General features: G+C 38.8%; 1 protein-coding gene across 5 annotated transcripts in view; it reads left to right on the top strand.

Moving 5' to 3' along the window:
- pde10a (phosphodiesterase 10A) overlaps nucleotides 1-25,813 on the top strand; it is a 169,586-nt gene that overhangs the window by 22,947 nt on the left and 120,826 nt on the right. Inside the window, exon 1 of one of the 5 annotated variants that reach the window (XM_089117269.1) lies at nucleotides 17,554-18,300. The exons of 3 other annotated variants lie outside the window; for them this stretch is intronic. In XM_089117269.1, the coding sequence (XP_088973395.1) occupies nucleotides 18,237-18,300 (64 nt within the window). In that variant the 5' untranslated portion in view covers nucleotides 17,554-18,236. Of the gene's footprint in view, nucleotides 1-17,553; nucleotides 18,301-25,813 lie in introns of those variants that run through there. One more of the 5 variants, XM_089117270.1, reaches the window with a different exon arrangement.

Raw genomic sequence — 25,813 nt, forward strand, 5'->3', positions numbered from 1 at the left:
CGACACAGGCAGCAACGTGGAGCTTATTTTAAAAAAAGACAAAACTGTCCAGGGAAAAATTACAGTCATGATCTAGACCATAATAATATGAAAACCACAAATGGTGTGTGTATGAAAGTACCGTCATGCATGTCATTATAGTCTGGATGCATTCTGGGGTTTTCTTTTCAGGCGCTGTCTAAATAACGGCTAAATGCTTGCCTCTTATCATTGTTGAAATAGTTACTAGCTGTGAAGATGAGTATAAGTTTCCTCAAGCCTCTAGGGACTCATTTTCTTTCATAGGCCTGTCTCTGACGTCAATGGCCCGGCTGTCCTGTGGATTGTCACAGCAGACGTTTAAAGAAAGAGAGTGTGTGTGTGTGTGTGTGTGTGTGTGTTTAAAGATTGCAGTAGAAGCCTGTAACCTTGCACAGCAGTACGTAGAGGAGGAGTTCAAAATCATGTGTTGTGTTTGTGGGTTTTAAGTACATGTGGGTCTATCTATAAAGAAGGCTTTTGAGTGTGCATTTGAATTAAATTGTCAACAGAATGTTGAATTGGAATTTAAATTCAAATGATAGGATGAAGAAAAACAGTGTTGATAGTTCATCCATTTACTTATCAATAAGTCCCTAAACGTTTTTTCATCGCATCATTATGGTTTGAATATCTTTTCTATAAGGTGGCATTTCATTTATTTAAGTGTTTTTTTTTATATTTAATTCTTACTGACTTTTGAATATTTTAAAGAAACTACATTTACAGCAGTTTCTTTGAATTTCATTGGATTTTAAAATGTACTTCCTTATATTGTACATATCTGACAGAATAATCAAATAATCTGAATAAAATAAAGCACCACTAACCATGGTCCTAATATTTCGATTTTCAGAATGCTAAACTGCCACATTCAAAATAGCTTGATAGCTTTTTTTTTTTTTTTTTTTTTTTTGCATAAAATGTTATTCAGTGCTATTCAAAAAATGGAATACTATAAAGAGAAAATGGTACAATAATCAACTTAATTAAAATTTAAAACACCTAATTTAAAGGCACAGTATGTACGATTTTTTATTTATATATCCAAAAACCACTAGAACAATGTTATATATCTTTTACTTACATTACACAAGTCCAAGAATCTAAGAATGTTTAAATTCAGTGAAATAAGCTATTTTAACCTATCAATGACATCATACTCACGTTACATTCGATTTCTGGTTTTATTTTGTAGAAACCATGGAAACACCAAAGAAGCTTTTATATATTATCTGTTGTCTTAAAGGGATAGTTCACTTTGAAATTAATTTTTGATACGTTTTAGCTTACCTCAAGGGCATCCAAGATGTAGTTGTCTTTGTTTCCACAGTATTTTCAATTTTGATATTTTTCGGTCAAAAAAAAAAAAAATACTGTGGAAACAAAGACACTTACATCTTGGATGCCCTTGAGGTAAGCTAAAACATCAAAAATTAATTTCAAAGTGAACTATCCCTTTAAACAGGTGAGCAACTGTTTATCAACAGAAAACGAATCATTATTATATAGTTCAACACAGTTAGTCTCATTGTTCAAATGTTGTTTTCTTGATTTACTACGAGTACCATGTTTTACCATGCCTAATATCGATCTAGCTCACTGTGCAACAAGTGTCTCATAATAGCCACATAGTAGCATTATAACATAACTTTCAACTCACTCAAATGGGGATTTATTTAAGACAGGGAAACTCAGCTTCCCCTATAATGTCAAAAAAAATGAATGGTCAAATATGTACTTTTACAAAGGTCTACCTAATATAGACCTTTTTACTGTTTTTACACAATGATGACATGGCTACGTATGCGCGCGCATATTGACAATGGAAGTATGGCAAGAATCAGCAGTGTGTCAAGCAACACAGACACAGAAAGTTATTTCAAAAAGTTAACTTCATCAAATGTTATCTGGCTACTAGATCTGTGTACTATTGTGGAGTGGATAGAAGACGTTATCAGATGGCCAAATATACAGTGGCGAGATGCGTATTTAGTTGAGAAACCGAGCATGTACACCCGAGAAAAATTACAAGCATCATTTCACTGGATGCTTATTAATACGTTGTCTGTGGTCATGTACAGAACGCCAAATACCATGACAATGACATAGACTCAGACTTTTGTGTGAGAAATTCTTCCTAGTCAAAGACAAGGACACAAGACAACCATGTATGAGGCTTAAAATCAACCATATTACCCAGACCTACATTTGTTTTCCTTCATTTTTCCTTACATTCATTCTTTTCCATCATTCTTTCCTACATTTATTCTTATTCTTCACCCAGACCTACATTTATCCTTGTCCTTACATTTTATGTTGTTATTGATTGCTGTGTTGACGCACTTTTGTTTAGTTTTATTTTGTAATGCTATAGTACTTTAATAGTAACTATGTTGCTTGCATACATTGCAATTAAAGGTGGAATACCTACGATTTTTGCATTAAAATATCCCAAAATCACAAGGCCAGTGTTGTATATTTAGTTAAGATGATAACTTACAATGTTCCAAATGTTTCAAACAATGTTTAAATCGCGAGAAAATTGAAATTTTAACCAAGGAAACGGGGCGTGTGAGCAGGGGTGAGCTGGGAGTCGCCAGTCAATCACGTCATATCCGCATTACCTCGGTTTCCGCTCATACTGCGTGTAGTCCTGGACAAATGTGGAAGTTGTAGTTGTGCGTTAGCGTCTATCAAGCAACAAACGTCAGCTTGTTTCGAGCATTTGTTATGGAATGGAGCACAATTATTCTTTAGTGATTGCACCTGGTTCTGTCGACAAAGACAAGTCTCATTAATGCAAACGTCAACGAACGGGTCAACCATATTACATCTCCAAGTATCGCACACCGGACGCGCACTTTCTCATCAGTGTATGGCCAGCAATATTGTTATGTGTAATGACATGAAAGGAAGATAATGTCTGTTCTATGTTATGATTGTACTGTACAATTAAATACAATTGTTGCTGAGTCTGCATTCTGAAGACTTTACCTCAGAGCATCCGTTAACTGAATGAATTGAGAATCTCACATGAAAAATCCAATAACATCAGTAATAGGTGGTTTGCAGTCACGTGATTGTGTTGACACGCGGAATGCAGATGGAGGGCAAGGAGTGAAGAGCGCAATGGACGAGATGGAGAAAAATCCGTACTGTACTACTTTAGATGCTATTACAAGAGAAATATATTTAAACAGAAAATCGAAACATATGTTGGACGTGATCCTTACGTTATGAAGAGGACCGATTTTCAACTGAATTGAGAGATTTGCCTGCCATCGAGGCTGTAAATATCAGCAACTAACTCGTCTTACAGACATACTTTGACTTTACAAAGTTCGGAAACTGGTACGTTACAAAACAGCCACATAAGTGTATTTAAACACCTGAATAATGTAATTATAAGCCACAAATATTGTATTAACTCACAGTTGACGAAGTGATCACTGCACACACACACACAGGCATTTTCCCATTCGGCTCCTCCCGACCGCAGACGTAGGTTTACAAGGCCTTTTTCCCGGTGTTTTTCTGTCAATTTCTTGTATTTTCCCCCCTTATGAACAACAACTTTTGTCACACGATAAAAACTCCTCGTGGTTTGATCGATTTGAGCAACCGTAAACGACGCAAAACACTGTGTTATAGTGCTTCCTAAATATAGAAATCACTTCCTGCCCTCCATCTGCGTTTCGTGCCGTCAACGCAGTTGCGTGACGTCACGTGAAAACAAGCTATTGTCATTCAAGCAGCTGATTTCTGTAAATTAATGCTAAACTAAATGCATATTGCAGTATAGGGCGAATTCAGGATCCATTAGCAACGATCTGAGACAAAAATAATAAAAAATTTATATAAAACTATGTAAATGGCGCTCTGTGGCGCAGCAGGATTTTGCACACGGTCCTGAGCCGTTGCTGGGCACTGCGGACAGACGCCGGTATGTGCACACTTATAGAGAATAATCTGTTCGAATTTTAAAGATGTGGCGCGACGCGGCGCTGAGCTTCTCGTCCGGTGTGCGACCACCTTAACGTTAATTTTGTGAAACTGTAGCTGTGGTTGAATACTTACACGACATGAAAAGATGTGTCAAATGTACATTAAATAGATTTTTTTATTTTTATAAAGTTACCAAAAAGGAGGACCAGCCACGTCAACTCCTTGCAAGAGACCTGGAATGCCCCTTCAAACCCTCTCCACCATAGCTTCGTCCAGTGACTCGTACAGTAACATCTGTGATAACTAATTTACTTTTAAACCTTACTTTTCTTGCGATTATTTCAGTTTAATGAAAAATAAGCATGTCATTAAACGCAACGTTTATAGAAATCGAACTTTACCTCATCCATGACAACTAATTTTCGATTCCCGTCTGACTGATTTATCCACGGTGGAGTTGAAAACAACAGTTCCCATTATTCCGCTTTCCTCCATGTCGTCATCAAACAAAGCCGTTGTTGTTGTTGTTGTAAGAGCCTGGTATTGTTTCATTTTATGAACACATTCTTTTTGGTTACTTACGGTAATTAAGGCACCTGGTGGCGGTGGAAGAAGTGAGACTATATTATCTTCTCTCCTGTGGGGTTCGGGAGGAAGGAGAGGGGGTGACGGGGGAAGTCTTATTTTTGTTGACCGCTGTAGAACACACTAACGTAGTTTGATGCGTCTGTGTTTGGAGACCATTTCGTATGCAAGTGAAACAATTACTATGGATGGAATGTATTGGACACACAACCTTGTTCATTTCTAACACAACTAAATAAATCTACAAAACGCAATCTTTGGATTCAGGTTCATTTGATCAAGCGCGTCTGGCAATACTAGTTTCCCCTACTCAGTCTCTCGGCCGACAAATTATTTTGGCTTTTGGATTGTCGCCCATAGTTGTTTTGAATGTAGCGACCTCTAGCGCATAAAATCGTCGGTATTGTAGCTTTAAACTACTAATAACAATTACAAATGAAGTTGAAAAGCACTGTGAATGAAGGCGCGAGCATTTTTTTATTCTGTCCTCGCTCCAATCAACACGTTTAATAGCCTGCAGCCACAGGCGCCGCCGGTTCTTCTGAAACGGCCATGATCCTGTCGGAATCCTATACAACCTTGGTGGAATATCGATTAGTGCAACAGTAAACGCAACAACCAGACATTTTGATGCTGGGAAACCGCTTTGTTGCTAACACGATTTCCGGAACACCAATTCTGTTGCCAAAATGTGCGCACAACTATTTGATCACGTGGGCTGTAAAAGGGTCTATTGGGTTAAAATTTTATTAACTAAAAATGTGTTAGAACACATTCATCTCGAAGACGAGTTCTTTCTGAATCAGCTACATATAGCAGGTCGCCTGACTCGATTTCCTTTTCATACATTCCCGTAGCGTCACAGTGCATTTCCCTGTAGTAGCCAATGAGTAATTTTGTACTATAAAAAGTCGCTGACGTAAGCTATTTAAGCTCAGTCCCATCACGGATTTTGCAAGTGTAGTCGAAAGACAATCAATCTGCAATCTATTTCTTGGTATCCATATAAATAAATGGAAATTTTGTATGATGTAGGCTGAAAATGAGCTTCCTTTCTTTGAAAGACTAGCAGGCACCAATGCACAAATGTATCTAATATGATAAAACAGCGCTGCGCTACCCCACATAATCATGACCGGAAGAGTCTGCGGGATAATAGAAGCTCCACTGCTCTCGAGCCGTGTGGGTGCTTGTCTCTCAATAACAATCGTTCCATCGGCCTCGTTCCACTGCAACGGCAAGAAGTAACTGAAACATAGGAATATATATACAAGATACAAACAAAGGAAACTATATGAGAAATAGGTAAACTTAATGAACTAATCAATGAGTTTGACAATGAAAGGAACAAGAGCTAAACACAGAAGGAAACAGTCAGGAACAAAAGAAAACACAACATAATCAGGACAAAGGGCATGATTTCCATTACACGAGAGTAGATGTTAAAACTTCATACTGATTTGTACTTGGCTTTCGACAAGATAAGCACAAACTAAGATGTAGCTTTACAGTAAACTATGCTTCTCCAACCATTTACGCTTCTTTCCATATGGTGGCGTGACTCCCATTCTGTCCAGTGTTAATGACTGCAGTGTACTTGGCACATCAGCACACATGACGGCTGCAACTACAGTTTGGTCTCCCTAGTGGACCAGCACAATAACCGTTTGGATTGAGCCAAGTTGTGGACCTCTTTAGGGTCTTTAAGTGGGCACCTTCCCTCCTCAGTGTTTCGTCGACTAGCCCACGAAACCTCAAGAGGGCTTGACAGTGACTGGGCTTGGCATCCCAGAGTCACCCCCCTCAGTCCCCCACTCAACTCAGCCCAACTTACTGACCTTTACTTCCCTCCTGCTGCTGAGGTTGCTCCTTCCTCGTAGTTCACATGTGACCTGACTACAATCTCACAATCTCTCCGCAACCCAACCATACGTGCCAACCCGTTTGACTAAGGCTGTCGAGCCCCACTGTCTTTGTTAAAGTAGGTTCAATAGCAACGGTTCCGTATGGCATACCACCTACCGCAAAACACAGTATCTGCCCAACACCAACCCTCATTCACGCAATATACACATGAACATAATAACTGCAATTACTATGCAAACTATACATATAAACCAACAGACTCTTCGAGTTTTTCAAGAATTCTACGCAACCTTAGCGTGGCGGCCTGTACACAGCCAGCTAGAATCTTTCCGTCTCAATCACAGCCAATTGCTGTTCCTCTCTGTTGCTTCAGATAAGTTCTTTACTGTGCGACACAACTCTTGGCCACTGAATCCGATGTCTCTGAGGAACCGGGTTGTAGAGTGTGCCACAAAACCACGACAACCCACTTCTACTGGATAAATCTGGATTCTCCATCCTCGCTGTTCTGCTTCAGTGGCCAGATGAGAATACTGCAGTTTCTTCCTATCTAGCTAAAACATCTTTGTGTACGGCAACAAAAAAGGTGCTAATTGAGTCAAATTAGAAGCTTAATTTGTTACAGTGCATAACAACAACTTTGAATAAAATCTATGCTCTCCAAAACTCCACAGAAAGCTAAGCAAATTTATGTAGAATATATCACCCATCGTTCAGAAAGTCCCCTTGCATATTTGTTTATGACTATATGCAAAATATGATAGGTTTTATTGCAACCTGCTCACATTTACCCTGCACCATCTGTGAACCAGTGACATCGCTATCCCATCTTCCTCTCTCAAGACAACTTGTTTGAGTTAAGGGCGGGGAGGGGGGCTCGACGGCGGAACCAGTGTCCTAGTTCCACTCCTGGTCTCCACCTCCAAACTCAAGATGTTCTTGGCCCTTCCCCATATTGGTTCTGCCACCACTCATTTTTTTGTATCCATATCCACCGGGAAACTAATTCTGTCTGTTTGGTAATGTTTGCAACTAGCTGCTTCATGTTCCGGCTGTCAATCCCAAGCAATCAGAGAGTCCTTCAAAGCGACTGCCCTGTGAAACCCCTGTAGCCAACCTCCACCATCAGAGTCCAAGCCTTCGAGAATCAAGGCCGGGTATTTCTTAAGCTTGTGTTTGTGCGTTTCCCCCATTCTTTCCTACCAGGGTACTGTCAGCTCGTCAAGTACCCCTTGCTTGGTACACTTCAAGAGCACAATGTCAGGTCTGAGGCTAGTGTTGATCATTTGCTCTGGAATTTGAGCAGCATCTTAATGTCTGCCAGCATCTCCAAGTCATTTGTAGTGGCCAGGACTCCTTTACTTCTCATCTCAGTTGCCACGCACTCCCTAGACTTATGAAACTGGATGAAACATGGCCCCTTAACAAGTTGTCTTGAGCCGCGTTTCCAACTATTTGTCCCAGGAACTTTTTTCACAGGAACTTTTTTTTTTTGGGGCGGGAAGATTATGTAGTGACGTTGAACTGCGTGCGACTGCTCTTCCTAGCCTGCGCTTTTGTTGGAGGAGATTCAAGCTTTGCTGCTTTTGTGTGCGATTGGTTTACTAACGAGGTAATTACCAAAACGGCAGAAAAGAGACGAGCACCCAAAGCGTATTCAGAAAGCTCGTAATGCTAGATATAAAAGTAGACGTTTGTTATCAGCGGATATTGACCGTGAGAAGGATGGGACGAACGCGCGCCATCGGGCAGAAAGAATAGCGTGGGAACCAATCAGCATGTTCAGCACACAAGTCCCACCCCGAAAGTTCCTGAACTCTGAAAAAGTACCACCTCGCCAGCAGGGACTTTCTGGGGGGAAATTTTTACCCGCAATTTCATTTAGACCCTGGTTCCTGCTGTGTAAACACATCGAGTACCACCCCAAAGTTCCTAGTTCCTGGGGAAAGTTCCTGCGGTGGAAATGCGGCTTTGGTTTCTTTCTTGCCTGCTCCACTCCGGCAGCCAGCTGAGTCAAAATTTGGTCATGCCACCGAAATTTTCCATCCTCCAAACTTGTTCTGCGTGAGCAAAAGAGATGCTCATGGTTAGCTGGTTTTCCACAGAGCATGCAATTGGGGCTTTCTGCTACCCCCTATGTAAGTAGGTTTGATGGAGTAGGTAGGATGTCATACACGGAACACAGCGAAAACTTCCAGTGCTCGTCCATACTCCAGATGTCAAGTCAGAACCCTCTCACTCTCCCACCTCATCCAGCTGCCCTGCTTATTCATCGCTGCGGACTTAACATGCCACCTTTTCTCCTCTGCCTTACGGACCTCCCTCTGCACCATGCCAGGCTGGTCCCTCGGATTCGCCTGCTTTCAGCTTGCCCTGGTCGAGCACCCTAGCCCTTGCCTTCCCTGGATCCCTGACCAGGCAATGTCTGCATGAGTCAGGCTCTCCTCCGCCTCAATGCTTTGCTGGCTGACCATGTACGACCTGTTCTGACCTCAATGTCTGCCTGACGTACTCTTGGATCTTTACTGTCTCGCAGCATCATCGCCTGTTGTGTTTTTGTTACCTTATACTACTCCAGCACTGATGTTACAGGCATCTGCAGCTTGCTGCATGTTATACAGGCCCATGGGGATTTATATTTTATATTTTAAGCTACAATTTAGAGTACAGGCCTATTATCAATTGGTTTAACAGACTGCCCCATATTTATATCTTCTCTGAAGTAATGTTTGAAAAAAAATTACAAATTAATTTTTATATTTACAATCATAGGTGATCAAAATGTAACATGAGATCACACATGCATGTATGCATCATTTTCCATTTTACTTTTCTATTTTTTCTCAAAATTCTATTTTTTCTATTTTTTCTCAAAATTACATTATACTTGTGGTGGGGATGGCGCAGTGGATGAGACACATGCCTTTGGTATGAGATACCCAGGTTTGAATCCACTGTGAGACACCAATGTGTCCATGAGCAAGACACTTAACCCCTAGAGGCGTGCAAACTCTGACATATATAGCAATTGTAAGTCACTTTGGATAAAAGCGTCAGCTAAATGAATACATGTAAATGTACTTTACATGACCCACTTATTGTTTTGTGTAATGTGTTATTGTTCGCATGTTACAAAACAATATATTTCATAAGTTTTTGTGCAGCAATTTTATGATTTATTTTATGTTTATGATTATCCATTTTATGAAAATGTTTTTTTTTTACAATAATGTTTGCATGTGTGCAAAACTAATGCAATGTGCTCGATTTCACCTTCCATTATCAATAACCGAGACACAGTCAGGCAAAACATTTTTTACATCTTTCTTTACTCATGATTTGACTGTCAAAGATTATAACATTGTTCAAAATAAAAAATGCAAAATAAATATGATATTTATAACTTGCTGAATAAATAATGCAATGTTATGAGGATATGGTGGCAATATTGTAACACTCATTGTTTAAAAAAATGTGTCATTGCATACTGCATACAGTTTCAAATATTGTACTTTAAAAGAAAATAATAGTAAGTATACAGAACATACTGTGCATTGTGCTGAAGAATTTAATTATCAGTGGACAGATTCAACAAAACTATAGACAAAGTTTTACACAGAAGGTACTGTAGAGAACAGTGCAAAACTATTTTGATTTTTTGGAAAATATACACATTGAAAATATTTATTTACAAAAAATACAGATGAATGGACAGAAGATGGGCTTAAAAATGGTCTGATCTCTGGATCAGTACGTCACATAGATTATTTATTTATAAGAACAGTAAAATATTTGAGAGTACCCCTGGTTGAATAATATAGCTTTTGTCACGTCACATCATCACAACCACATTCACCCATTTGCAAAAAGAAAACAGGGGCTCGTGTTTCAAATAATCTGTTTGGCTTGTTACCAGAATTATACCATAGCACTGTATTTCAGGGACAAAATACTTTTGGATAAAGAAGAATGCAATACTTTGGCAAAAAATCTATACTATAGTAAATTTTACATTTGAGACAAAAGAAAAATTGTTACAGGATCCCAATAAAAATCTGTGACATAGAAATCTTCATTTCCAGCACCTCTAAGCTCGCTGATGTTAAGAGTAATACAACATACAGAGCTTAGGAAATCCCTGAAAGCCGCATGACATAATAACCACAGTCTGGTCTGTGAATATTTCCTCTGCCTCTTGGCTCTAAACACTGGGTGGTTAGAATGGGAAAAAAGAGGTAGCTGTAAAATTACTCTTTTTATGTCTTGTCCACAAAGTCCTGACTGACATTTCTGCTTTACATTTTCTTAATGGACATTCATCAGCCCTGAGCTCCCCACCCACGTCACAGTTGGTCTTCCCTGATGTGGTGTTTTACGGTGTTACAGGGCAGGTTCCATCATATGGTTATTACCCTGTAATTCGCTTTGCCAGGGTATACACAACAGTGTGGTTGCATGGTAAAAGCAATGAAGTGGTGAACTAGAGAGGCTGCTGTATGTCAAATCAAACAGGCATAGGATCTCTAATATGAAAAGTTTATGTAAGTTTAAATTGATTGAGCTCCTTCAAAATTTCAGAATTTCAGAAATTGATTAGAAAACTTTTCTGGGATTATTGTACTAAACGAGTTTAATTTAACTAATTCCCCACACATTATAACATGTCCTGTGATAAAGGTAGTGCCTAATCATAAAGGCTGTTACAGTGCTATTATATTAATGAACATACAATCATTATTGGAGGATGAAACGTTGGAGTTGTGATAGTATTTTCTTCCCTATTGTGATGTAGATCTATGAAACTTCTCGAACAAGAATAAATGTGGGTAAACTTGCTGCTAAACTATAGTACAAAACATCATTTAAGACATCAACTAGGCACGACTGTTTCCCGAAACCGTACTGTTACAAACATGTCATTGGTTAGTGATGTCACCCAGGTGGTGGACTAATAACTACTTTTAATGAATCTGTTTGAGATTCTAGATGTTGTGCTATAAATTATGAACATTTCTCAGTACAGTACGCACATGCGCACTCTTCAAAAACGATTTAAAAGACGTGTATGTATTCTAAATAAAAGATACAGATTGTACTGAATGTCAGCTTGCGTATTTTGCTCAAGATAAGGATTTCTTGAGCCCACAGGATTTCTTGAGCCCACGAGTCAGGTTACTAGTTTAATAGCGTAAGCTTCTGTTATTGTACGTCACACGCATCACACACATGACCAGCGTCGGCCAATAGTGAGCCTACGTGTGACTTAGCTTTACGCAATCACACTACGTTAACTGACTACAGGCCCATAGAGAAGGAAGTGAATAGTTGAAATAAAGTTGTTATTTTTGTTTGTTTTTGCGCACAAAAAGTATTCTCGTCATTTGATAAAGTTAAAATTGTGCCCCTGTAGTCACTTGGACTATTTTAACGATGTGTTTAATGACTTTTCGATGCCAGCAAGAGTCATTCCCTCAAGAAGCCTATGGACTAGTATGCAGGAGCGATCTTAATATCTCAAATATCTTAATTTGTGTTGCGAAGATGAAGGAAGGTCTTACGGGGTTGGAACAACATGAGTGTGAGTAAATACTGACAGAATTTTCATTTTTGGGTGAACTAACCCTTTAACACATCAAAATGGCTGAAGACAACTATAACAGAAATAAATCACAAACACAAAAATAAATGTTAAAAGTCATTTATAATAACACATATAGGCTACGTTTAACACATAATGCGCTGTGCAAACGCGTCAAAGCATTCTCAGGTATAGGCAGAAATATGCAGCATTAGGGGATTTTGAAATAACATTTCATGTCGATATACAATGGTTACATAATGCAAAAACTAATCCTGGTATTGGTATCTTTGTAAGACTGCCGACCCTATAGAACAGTGGCAAGGGAAAACAAATGTTTGGTGAATATCGAACCTAAAACTAACTCTACCGTGCTCAACCACTGTGAGTGCATTTCATTTTCAATTTTTTCATATGTAAATCGGACTGGCCCACATATATTGATATTATGTTTTGATTTGATGCAGAATGACTCCCGGCTGGCTGCAATTTGATGGTGGACGCGACATTTTTTTTAACAATAGGTGGTTTGCAGTCACGTGATTGTGTTGACGCTCGGAACGCAGATGGAGGGCAAGGAGTGAAGAGCGCAATGGACGAGATGGAGGAAAATCCGTACTGTACTACTTTAGACGCTATTACAAGAGAAATATATTAACAGAAAATCGAAACATATGTTGGACATGATCCTTACGTTATGAAGAGGACCGATTTTCAACTGAATTGAGAGATTTGCCTGCCATCGAGGCTGTAAATATCAGCAACTAACTCGTCTTACAGACATACTTTGACTTTACAAAGTTCGGAAACTGGTACGTTACACAAACAGCCACATAAGTGTATTTAAACACCTGAATAATGTAATTATAACCACATAAATAATGTATTAACTCACAGTTGACGAAGTGATCACTGCGCACACACACACAGGCATTTTCCCATTCGGCTCCTCGCGACCGCAGACGTACGTTTATAAGGCATTTTCCCCGGTGTTTTTCTGTCAATTTCTTGTATTTTCCCCCCTTATGAACAACAACTTTTGTCACACGATAAAAACTCCTCGTGGTTTGATCGATTTGAGCAACCGTAAACGACGCAAAACACTGGCATTTTGAGTGTGTTAAAGTGCTTCCTAAATATAGAAATCACTTCCTGCCCTCCATCTGCGTTTCGCGCCATGGCAACGCAGTTGCGTGACGTCACGTGAAAACAAGCTATAGCCTACCATCGTTCTATCATTGATATTAATGGTGCAATACCTAAGATTTTTGCATTAAAATATACCAAAATCACAAGGCCAGTGTTATATATTTAGTTAAGATGATAACTTACAATATTCCAAACGTTTCAATCAATGTTTAAATCGCGAGAAAATTGAGATTTTAACCAAGGAAACGGGGCGTGTGAGCAGGGGTGAGCTGGGAGTTGCGAGTCAATCGCGTCATATCCGCTTACCTCGGTTTCCGCTCGTACTTTGTGTAGTCCTGGACAAATGCGGTAGTTGTAGTTGTGCGTTAGCTTCTATCAAGCAACAAATGTTAGCTTGTTTCGCGCATTTGTTATGGAATGGAGCACAATTATCCTTTTCATTTATTCTGGGAATGTGAACTGTTGGTTGTAAAGGGGGTCACACACCGAACGAGAAGCGCCGCGCCACGTTTAGGACAACTCCACAGTAACGTTATCGAACACCAGACGCACACTTTCTCATCAGTGTATGGCCAGCAATATTGTTATGTTTAATGACAGGAAATGAGGATAATGTCTGTTCTATGTTATGATTGTACTGTACAATTAAATACAATCGTTGCTGAGTCTGCATTCTGAAAACTTTACCTCAGAGCATCCGTTCACTGAATGAATTGAGAATCTCACCTGAAAAATCTAATAACATCAGCAATTGTCATTCAAGCAGCTGATTTCTGTAAATGAATGCAAAACTAAATGCATATTGAAGCATAGGGCGAAGTCAGGATCCATTAGCAACGTTTTGAGTCAAAAATAAACCTTGTAAATGGCGCTCTGTGGCGCAGCAGGATTTTGAACACGGTCCTGAGGCGTTGCTGGGCGCCGCGGACAGACGCCGAATGGCGCCGCCGGTATGTGTAACGTTACACTTATAGATAATAATGTGTTCGAATTTTAAATATGTGGCGCGACGCGGCGCTGAGCTTCTCGTCCGGTGTGCGACCCCCTTAACGTTAATTTTGTGAAACTGTAGCTGTGGTTGAATACTTACACGACATGAAAAGATGTGTCAAATGTACATGATTTTTTATTTTTATAAAGTTACCAAAAAGGAGGACCAGCCACGTCAACTCCTTGCAAGAGACCTGCCCCTTCAAACCCTCTCCACCATAGCTTCGTCCAGTGACTCGTACAGTAACATCTGTGATAACTAATTTACTTAAACCTGACTTCTCTTGCGGTTACTTCAGTTTACGGAAAAACAAGCATGTAAACGCAACATTTATAGAAATCTAACTTTACCTCATCCATGACAACTAATTTTCGATTCCTGTCTGACTGATTTATCCACGGTGGAGTTGAAAACAACAGTTCCCATCATTCCGCGTTTCTCCACATCGTCATCAAGCAAAGCCGTTGTTGTCGTTTTGAATGTAGCGCCCTCTAGCGGCATCTAAATCTTGGGTATTGTAGCTTTAATGAATCTATTTATTTATTAATTCATCTGAGGTGGCGGAACGACGGAACTTTGTCTAATGATGCTTTCGGAAAACCCCCTGCCAGTGTGCACATGACTCAAATAGCCTTCGAGTCATCTTCCACCACAGGTGTAATCCACGTTTTAAGATTTGGGTCACTCTTCCACTCTTTACTGTACCTATTAGTTTATGTGTATGCCACTTTGGCATAGCGATCAATTACTTGAAGCTACAAGCAAAAAACCTGCTATCGCTCGTGATTGGCTAAAAGTGCGGGCTCATAAGCGATGTCAACACCATGCCAGCAATTGGCATGTGTGTTTAGTAACGTTATGATGACTGATTGATGGAGTACATGGACACTTGGATTTTGTTTGTTAACCAATTATCCTATAAAATGTCAATAATAAGTTGCTCGCTGCAGCCTCCAGTGTTGCTCATAGCAAGGGTTTCTGAATTCTACATATAGCCCCTTTAAATGGAATGAAAGATATGGAATGTACTGCATGTTAGCTCGTTTGATCTATGTAAGTTCACGTCATAATGACAAGAAACTATGCTTCTAACCATGGGACGAAAGCTGTAATTCCAATCACACAAGTTTGCGATGCGGTTTGCGAATGTTTGTTGGAACTATGGTTTCGAGAAACACCGAATCATTGATTTATGTTGGTAACGACAGAACTTGAGACCACAGTTGGCTAATGATTGGGAAACTCACCCCTGGATGGTTGGCCAGTTCATCGCAGATCTATCATCATATTGCAAATGAGCATGTTAGTGTATGCCATCCCACAGTGACATCAAAAAGACATTCAGTTCTTGCAGACTTGTTATGAACTTGGGAGAACTCCATGATAAACTGCTCCAGTGATGTTCACACTGATATACAATCCGGAAAGCAACCAAAAAGCAATTATTTTGTTAGTTGCTTAAACAGGAGTCCCATTACCAAAACACTCATGTGTTCTCGAACTAGTTTCTCTAATGTTTTAAACTAATTAACTGCAAGTCTTATTGATTAACCATGTCTGACTATTCAGAGTTCTTACCAGATGTAGGCTACTCTTACCAGATGCAAGCTCTTATTTTCTCCAATGACTCGAACATCTGAATGCTCAGTCACCAGATGAAGAAATATTTCGGAGTTTTGGAAAGTGTGGGGCCCAACAGACGTCAATGGGACGTCAAAATGATACAGGAAATCCTTTGAACAAACCTCAGGGTAAAAAAGGATTCTGGAAAAGAAACCCAACTCCGGTAATAATTACAAAGAACTGAGCTGCAAACTTGTGCATGGCATACTGAAGCAAGAAACTGAAACTTCTCAAAGGTGAAGTGCATTATTGAGTCAAAATGATATAAACAATGCCAGATTTTGTATTATTATTTAATTTTTTTGCATGATTTTTGGCAAATGGAAACCTACAAATGTTTTAGCATTATGTTAAATGTTTTGTTCTTTCGGTAGTCTGAAGCACTATATACATCTTTAGATGTTTCAGGCTACAGAAAAATACAGCATTTAAGAAATGAATAGATAATTTACCTATAGTGTGTGTATATTTAAAAGGATATTAAACCATGATGAAGTTTAATCATTGTTAGTGCTGTAACTGACACTGATCATTTTGGGGAATATTCGGATAATGATCATACTGTGAACTATGACAATTTTTTTTTTCATAAACAAACACTGAAATAACATAATAAAAACAAATAAATATGATTACAGGCCAAGGGAGAAACTATTTGTTTTAATACAAAGTAACATTTAATTGTAAATGGATTTAAAAAATTGGACAACAGCGATAAAACTTAATCTTATTTCCAATTTATAAAACTCTGATTTAACCTCTTCCGTGATTGTTGTCCTGGCCTATTTTTTTTTTCTTTTCCTTTTACTGTCTTTGTTTTCCTTCATTGGATACATTAGAAATGTATGCTTTATAGCTAATATTATAGTGAATGGGTCAGCAAAATAGAAATAACACATACGATATCTTAAAAGCTAATTTAACACATGGTCTTAATTTTCTAGACTAAACTAGAGTTAGGAATTGCTCTTTCATGGCCAAACATGAATATTACTTTTAGTTATGGAACAATACTGTATAGACACTTATAATTATGAATAAGCCTACATTGAAAAATAAAAATCTAGTGTTGGATTTACTTTGAAACAATTTTCACTCATGAATTTTTAGTAAATTTCAAAAATAATAACAAAGAAATGGCAAGTTATGCATTCAATCAATCAATCATGATTTTAATGAAGAAATACTGAAACATTTTCGTGTAAAACATTCTTTAAAACCATACCGTGTATGTGTCCTGCATCTCAAAATCCCAAAAATCTTTTTTGTTGTTTTTTTCTCTTTTCAGATCCACAGTATACAAGCTTAAATTGCTTTCATTTTATTTTTGTTTAAGATTAGAAGTACAAGATATGATGCTTGAGATAACATTACAAATATGTAGCCTAGTACGTTATTATTATCATTATTATTATTAAAGAGATGCCGTAGTCGTAGTTAATATATTTATATAAATATGCATTTTTGGAGGGGGGAACATCGTTCCTGCTAAAGTTTGTCTATGCTATACCAGAACGAAAAACAGATTTGTCCTCCTCAACCACAAAACAAACACACACGAGCTCCCTCTGCGCTCTCTCTCTCTCTCTCTCTCTCTCTCTCTCTCTCTCTCTCTCTCTCTCTCTCTCTCTCTCTCTCTCTCTCTCTCTCTCTCTCTCGCTCTCTCTCTCTCTCTCTCTCTCTCTCTCTCTCTCTCTCTCTCTCATTGACGCGTGCTGACGTCAGAGCGCGTCAGTCCGCAGCAGCAAACGGTTGTTTTCTCCAGTTCTGCTGCCTACCTTGTCACAATATGCAGTCGTTGATGTCTCCTGACAGCGTTTTTACGCACAAACAGTATTACGTTCGTTCAAGTAGTACTCACTGTGACTGTGACATCTAGATGTCAAAGAAACAAACCCGAACTGTATGTACCGAGAAGGACCCGAAATGCACCAACATGTCTTTATAGCGAAGAATGGCCTCTAGTGGAAGCACTTAAAAGCGCCCATATGTCCTTAAACGCTGCTTTTTATATTAATTCCCTAAAGTCCTGCCTCGACACTATAAACATAAGAGGATGTCCAACCCTGAGAAATGACGCCCCCATTCCCCCCCGAGCAGTGGGAAAGCACACTACAGCAGTCCGGACTCGGAGCAGAGCAGAGCAGCTGCGCCAGAGTGCGGCGAGCCGGGGAGGAGATACGCGAACGCCGTTCTCCGGCTCCACTCGAATCGAGCCCTCTTCGCCTCCTGTCTTCATTTTTAAACATTATTCTAAGAGGAGAGGACGGGGCGAGTCTACATACTGGACATAGATACATCAGATACATGTGCGTACGGGGCGCGTAAAACACGGCGTTCTACAGCGTCTTTTAGATTTGACGCGCTTTGATGTCATCCGGCGTCTCAGGGTCGGATCGTTTCATTTATAGCAGCGGGTCGACATTAAACTAGACACACATCATATCAAGAGTTATCATTACTCGCTTGCGGTCAGACATGGAAGATGGTCCGCCTTCCACAAGCTGTTTCCGAAGATTTACGGACTGTTTCATTGGCTCAAGTAGGTATACTTTTTTGTTTTCTTGGCGTATCAGTAACTAAGGGTGTTGTAAAATGTAACGTTTTTACTTACACTGCGTTGCAGCTGCATACTGGGAAACTTTTGCTTTGCTTAATTTCCAACGTGAAGTTTGGGTGGCAATATTTGCGCAGCGGCTGCAAGATAGTGTGAGTGATTATGTCCATTACAGTTAAGTTGTTTTGATAAGTGTCTGCCATCACCTGTTATGTGTGTTTACATTAAGTTTTTAGTGCAGTAGCTGGGGTGGGACATACATGTGGAAGTGGGAGATGTCTCATCCTTTGAATTAAATAAGTGTGCCCCTAAACTTGTTTTTGTGATTTCCTCTCTCATTTAAAATGCACAGAGAGGAGACACAATACACAAGTCAACTGTTGTCTACTGGAATGTTAATTAGCCAGTGTCGTTTTGGAGCAATCTAATGCAGGACAAGCCAAGAAATGCAGAGACTAAACAGGGGTGTTTGATATTAGTCTTTGATTAGTTTCACATGCAGAGAAATTGTTGGAATTATTTCCCACAGTGCATAAAGTGTGCGTGTAGGACAACAGTGTGGAGATGTCGCTGTGGTGACCTCTGATGAATATCATGACAAAATTAGTGTTGAACCAGTTGACTTGAGAGCAAAAGCTGCGTGTCGTGTTAATAATGACAAGCAGGTAAGCACGAATGTCACAGGTTTTACTGAAATGCCTGCTTTCATTGCAGTCTCAGAGAATACATTACATACAAAATGTATATTATTCATACTTTCGAGCATGTTCCTGTAATAGGCATAAAAGGCCAGAATAATAAATCTTATGGTACTGCGTTATGCAACTTTACTTAGTGTGTTGACTTAGCCACAGGCCATTTTTTGCATCAAAAATATATTTATTATTCATGCGATTTATTATTATTATTATTAATCGCTTAGTTTGCCATTTGAGCTAATTTGTAAAGAGGTGTTTCTCTTGGCCAAGGAGATTTCTCCTTTATTGATGGATATTGGTACAATAATATACCGTAAAAAAAAAAAAAGTGTGTAAAAGGTGTTCATCAGCATTTTTTCACTCGTAGACTAGTGTAAACTAAGTCTTAAACTACTACTATTTGATACGAAAAACTCTGTACAACAGTCTTTACCAGTTTTGCTTCAGGCTCTAGATTGCTTATTGTAAATCAAGTGTTGGAGAATTGTTTGGTGTATAAAAGTAATTAAAATGAACTTAATGCTACAGAACCTTAAACCGCTCAGGCTCATAGATTTTAAGAAACATTAACAAGATAGGCTTAATAGAAACACTGATATTTTAGTTTTACTTTGTCGTAAAAAATATGTTTCATGAATTACGATGAGTTCGTGTTGTCGGCAGATCATAGTTCACAGCATAACACATTGTGGTCTGCACAAACCATGTTTATCCACACTGTAAGTGAAGCTGAATATTTCCCATGTCCTTTGTTCATGGTTTTGAACCATGTCATGCAAAGTGCAGTATCTTCTGTCTAATTTGACTAGATAATATTGTATTGATTTTGATTGGACCTTTGACACCAACAACAAAAGATGTGGGAATCCTATATTTTTGTTTTGTTTTTATTTTTTTGTGTTTGCTGTTTATACAGGCAATTTAGTTTTATTATCAGTTTTCTACATATTTTTATGAGCACTTGTTTCTATTAGACAGGATAGTCTAGACCAGTGTTGCCAACTCTCGCAAGACAAATAAGCCACCGCAGTATCAAACAAGCCCAATATGATTTATTAGCAATTATTTATTATCAATAAAGAGCCTCAACCACTTTGAGTTTGAAAAGCAAAAACAAAAGTTATTTTACAAAAAATCAAAATTGCAACAAAGCGGGAGGGCACGCACCATCCTCCAATCACCTGAATGTGAGCAGAATAGGTTTGGCCTGTGATGATTAATTTATAAATTATAAATATATATATATATTTTTTTAAATCTCGTCTGTTGGTGCCATTGTTTGTGAAATTGTTCATTCATCTATTTAATTCTACCAACTATCATTTCGTTCATTTACATAATGTCACATGCCTGCGCATTGAACACAATTTTTCTCCAATGAGGGGGAGGGGGTGCTACAGCACTTGTATTATTGCACTGATTGGTTATTAGCTGTGGGCAGACAGTGTCAATCAATGTGTTGGAGAAAACAGTGACCATAAATGCAAAGAAATTTCAGATTTCGCAACTCATGCCCCTTGATTTTTCACGTGATTTACCAAAAAAGAAGCCAAAGTGGCACCATGAAGGTGGATGGAGAGTAACTGGGACATGATGACACAGGCCGCATGATTTAGTTGTTTAACTAAATATTAATGGAGACTCCTAGCAAAATAATGGAATATAAAGAATCTTTCTGTTGAAAATATATTCTTATTTTACTGTAGTGTTATTGCAGTAGCCTATGCTCAGCGGTGCGACCCCAGGAGTAGAGCAGTGTGTTGGTGAAGGGATCTTGCGGCTGGTGTGTCATTGCATCTCTCAGAGACAGTGCTGAGTCTGGGCTTCTTGCTGCTGTCTGTAAGGATGCTGATATCAGCAGATCACCACACGTAAACAATACAAATTCAACATTGATTTCTTCGTAACATTTTTATTTTTTTTTTAATTTTGAATTTCTGGATTCTTATTGTGCAAGTCTCATGAAATCACATAAATTCACATAACAATACATTAGTCGCACTAATGTTGATTCGCAGCTTTATACAACAATGAACAATACATTTGACACATTATTTATTAATCTTTATTAATTAATACAAATAGAACTTTTTTTCAGTATGTTCATTTGAATAATATTAACAGATACAATTTTTGATTATAATTGTCTACTATTAAATGTTGAAATGAACTACGAAATGTTTTTTTTATTTTTTATTGTTAGTTCACGGTATCCAATAGAACCTTATTGCAAAGCGTTACTTGGAATCTGAATGATAGAATGAGTCATTTTTTTTTTAAATAAAATAGCCAGAAAGACTTAAAAATTAGTCTTGAGTACATTATTTATCTGTTTTAAATTCCTTGTAATTCTCCCTGAGAGTGACTTTAGATGTTGGAATTTTGGGGTTGTTTCTTTTGTTTGTTTGTTAATTGGATGTCTGCATTATATCTGAAAACACCACCAGGTGCACTGTATAGCAACATATTACATATTGTTACAGCTATACTGTGTTGGTAGTCAAACTCCAGAAAACAACACTTTTGTGTTTCTGTACTGAGGAAACACTTACGACACATGTATCTGAACTCAACGCTGAATAGAGGTGAAATAACAGAGCTGAAACGGTCTTTCGTGACCTTTGAATTCTCCACTGTAATGCAATCTCATGCATAATACAGCGCAGTGATTGGATTAAAACCGTTCATTCTCATGAATAAATGCAGAGAAAAGCTCAGAAACTGATGACGCAGGCGCAAGACCATGTCAATCGTCACTCCAGGTTAACTTTTCGTGACGTTGATTCAACATTGCTTTTTAAACCGGATTCGCTTTTTAAGATTCACTTTTCTCTTAATAATAAACATAATGAGTGCTTTTGTTGTTTTCATTGCAATCTGTACTGTAAACATCTCAAGAATGTGTTTTAGGGTTTCATGACCCTTCAAATAATATGCTTAGTAAATCCAAAGAAACACAAAGCATGTTATTTAATTTGTACCCAAATTTATTTTGGCAGTTGAGTAAGATGTTATCTCAATGATTAGATGTGGAAAAAGTTGTTCAGTCTTACGACGCCTTTTTTTTTTTTTTTTTATCAGAATGTCATGTTACCGGTGGTTTCGGTGTTGTTTTATATCAGCTCTGCCCTAGTGTGTGTGATGGACCTCTGAACAGAGGCCGTTTTTGAGGCTATTCCAGGTCAACACTAATATAATCTGGCAGGCCATCTACAGAAAGCTTAACTCAATGAAGAACGCTGCATTGTCATGCAGGAAACGCTCATCGAAGACACTTCCTCCCCCAGCTGGATGTCATTTAATCATCCCGGTGAATTCCCTCCTCAAACGGCCTTTCACTAAATACGAGTCAATGAAACGGCCTCACGTGATATACATTCAGCACTCTGCCAGACGTACAAAATGCCAAGTTGCACTTGAAGATCTCATTAAAAAGTCCAACTGGACTACAACATTTTCAGATGTATCTTTTCTTTCTTGGTTCACTGTGTGGAGGTCGCAAGACTACATGTTTGAATCCAATGTTTACACGAATGTGTTCTTGCCACCTATGATATCCCACAATCCTGCTCATGCTGTTCGCTTGATGGTGGAAAGAATAAAAATGGTGTCTGATGGAGCAGTTGAAAAAGGTTCTAATGGTTTTATCATTAGAGCAACACATTAGATCATTATATGTGGAATCGCAAGTTTCCAGGACGTGGCTTCATTCACAAACAATGCCAATTTTGGCAAGCCCATTAGTCATGGCATATATTGGCATGTGGGTGATGCAAGTTTGTGTCTTGCCTTTGGACTTGTAGTACTTCTAATCTTATTTTTTATATATATTTTTAAATATACCTGCAGATAACAATAAAGTGCAGTTTGTAATAATGTCATTGAAAAATTACAATTATTTTGTTGTTGACGTAAAGTACCTGGTTTTAAATGAAGTTGCTGTAGTCTGTTATGTGATATTGTGTTTAAAGTTAATGTGTTTTAATGAATGCAACTTGCCATTACAAATTTGTAATATATATATATATATATATACACTGTATATATATATATATATATATATATATATATATATATACACAGCACCATGGAAGCGTATGCGAGCTGATATGTTGGATTCAATAGTACAGCTGTGAATAAATTCTAGCCATTTCATTCTTAACCAACGTACATTTCGAAAACTGAATAAAACTCAAGCGTTTGAGCAACCAAACACTCATCTCCAACCCATATTGCTCTGTGACGTGTCAATGGTTGCTTTGGCCTGGTGGTATTTATAGCATAGAGACAGGTTGCTTTAGAGCCTTTGATTGGACAGAAGATGTGACGAAAAGCTGAAGTCTGCGGTGATTCTTTAAAATCTGTGGTCCATTTTAGCGGAAGTGAGAGACCGTTTTGAATATATATATCCTCTAAATGTGAATTTTGTCAATGTTTTGGAACAAACCAGCTTATTCATAACCTTAAGGCTAACATATTCACGCTAAAAGTAAAAAAAAAAATATCGGGTTACAACTGTAACCCTTGTTTCCTGAGAAGGGAACGAGACACTGGGTCGATGACGACACTTTGGGAAATGTCCCCCAGTGTAGCGCCTCTGAAGCATGATTTAACTGTAAGCCAATCTAAGCCAATCGTGATGCCATGTCTCTTGTTGAATGAGCCCTCACAACCAAAGCTGAAGGCAAGCTGCGTACCTGATAGGCCATAGAGATAGCCTGAACGATTCAGTTGCTGATGCTCTTTTTGGATGTGGGAAGCCCCTTTTTGGGTGACCCGAAGCACACCAACTATTGACTTTCGCCATGAAGAAGACCAAATAAAGTCTTTCTTCATCAACTGTAGGTTGTGCCACAGTAGATGGCACTTTAGGCACATTGGGTGCAAGATAGTAGGAACTCTGGTACGAGTCGCAGGTCTCATTCTCCAAACCCCGCGGAGGAAACGTACGACCAGCTGATGTCTCCCCATGGGCCCATCGCCCAAAGAAGCGTGGAAAGCCGTAATGGAAGCCACGTACACCTTGTGGAGTGTAGATGGGGTAAGATCATCCAAGAATCGATCTTGGAGGAACTCCAGCACTGAAGCCACCAGGCAGTTAACTGGGTCCCCCTCACGCTCGCTACACTAATTGGTGAACACATTATTTCCTTGTAGAAGGAGCTCTATAGCTATGTATGGTCTCAACTACTCCTCCCTCTGACAGGCCGGCCTCTCTGTATACTGTGCCAGACCCAGGGGCCAGACCCACAGTTTCCATAACTCTGGCCGAGGGTGAAATATTGAGCCCTCTGTCTGCGTCAGCAGGTCCTTCCTGATGGGAATCTCCAAAGGAGGGCTGTCTAGGGGCGATATTATTTTGGAGAACCATACTTGGGTTGGCCACAATGGGGCTGTCAGGAGAGGACTGACTCCGTCTCGGTGAACCCTCTCTAGAACTCCCGGCAGCAGAGCCATCGGGGAAATGTGTACAGACACAGCCTCGGCCACCTCTGCGCCATGGTATCAGACCCCAGCAGGGCTGGATGTGTGAGGGAGAACCACAGTGAATGAACAGAGAACAGATCCACGTCAACAGGGCTGAAACTCTATCATATAGAATTCACCACCTCAGGGTGAAGTCGCCATTCCCTGGGCCTTAGCCCCTTCCTCGACAGGTGGTGACTTTTAAGGTCTGGCAGAAAGCTCCTCAAAGCTCAGAGAACCGCCAGAATTTCCAGGCAATTTATGTGCCAGGAGGAAATATAGTCCTACCATAGACTAGGCTTGCCGCGATAGACGGTGTTGACGGTGTTACCGGTTTTAAGCCCCATCACCGGTGACATCACTTTCCCACCGTGACACCGCGATGTCTTGACTTTTTTTTTTTTTAAGTATTCGTTTTTGCTAAAATATTTATTTGAATTAATTAAAAATAATCATTTTCAATTATTTAGTTCTGAAGAGAGCATTATAATTAAAAATGAGCTGCGCAACGTGTGCCGTCACGTCACAGATCAGCAAGCATCAGGATTCCATTTAGCGCGTGTGGAGACGAGAACGAGTCAAATTACAGAAAAGCAAGATAATGGCGGAAGATTTGGTGTCAAAACGCAATGCAAAAGCGCCTGTTTGGCAATATTTTGGCCAATATATATTAATGTTAATAAATGCCAATTTATAGTGTTTTACTTTTTTTTTAGAGTGCTGTCATTTATGTAGCCTGGCTAAGGTCCTTTTTAAAGTTTTTATTTTATATTCGTCTCTTTTTATTTGGTTTTATCTTATTTAAACTTTGTTTAATTTATTTAAAAGCCTATTTTGTTTTCTTATTCGTTAATAAACGTTTTATTTGTTTGGGCCCACAGTTTGCCGATTTTCACTTTTTTCAGCCTATGCATGGGGTTATTTTTATTCGTTCGTTATGCTAATAAAAGTTCTGTCTATATTTTATTCGTTTATTATTCTAATAAAAGTGCTGTCTAAATAAAAGTTTATTGTCAGCGAGTTTTTTTTTTTTTTGTCCATTCCAGCAATTGACGCTGAATTGTAATTGACGCTTATTTCGAAAGTGAAAGTATGTCATTTATGTAGGCTAAGGTCCGTTTTGAAGTTTTTATTTTATATTCGTCTCTTTTTAATTGGTTTTATCTCATTTAAACTTTGTGTAATTTATTTAGGCCTATTTTATTTTCTTATTCGTTAATAAATGTTTTATGGTTCTTATTTGTTTGGGCCCACAGTTTGCCGATTTTCACTTTTTTCAGCCTATGCATGGGGTTATTTTTATTCGTTTCTTATGCTAATAAAAGTTCTGTCTA

This window comes from Pimephales promelas, chromosome 11 (genome assembly GCF_988280905.1).
Source record: "Pimephales promelas chromosome 11, fPimPro1.hap1.1, whole genome shotgun sequence".
Lineage (NCBI taxonomy): Eukaryota > Metazoa > Chordata > Actinopteri > Cypriniformes > Leuciscidae > Pimephales > Pimephales promelas.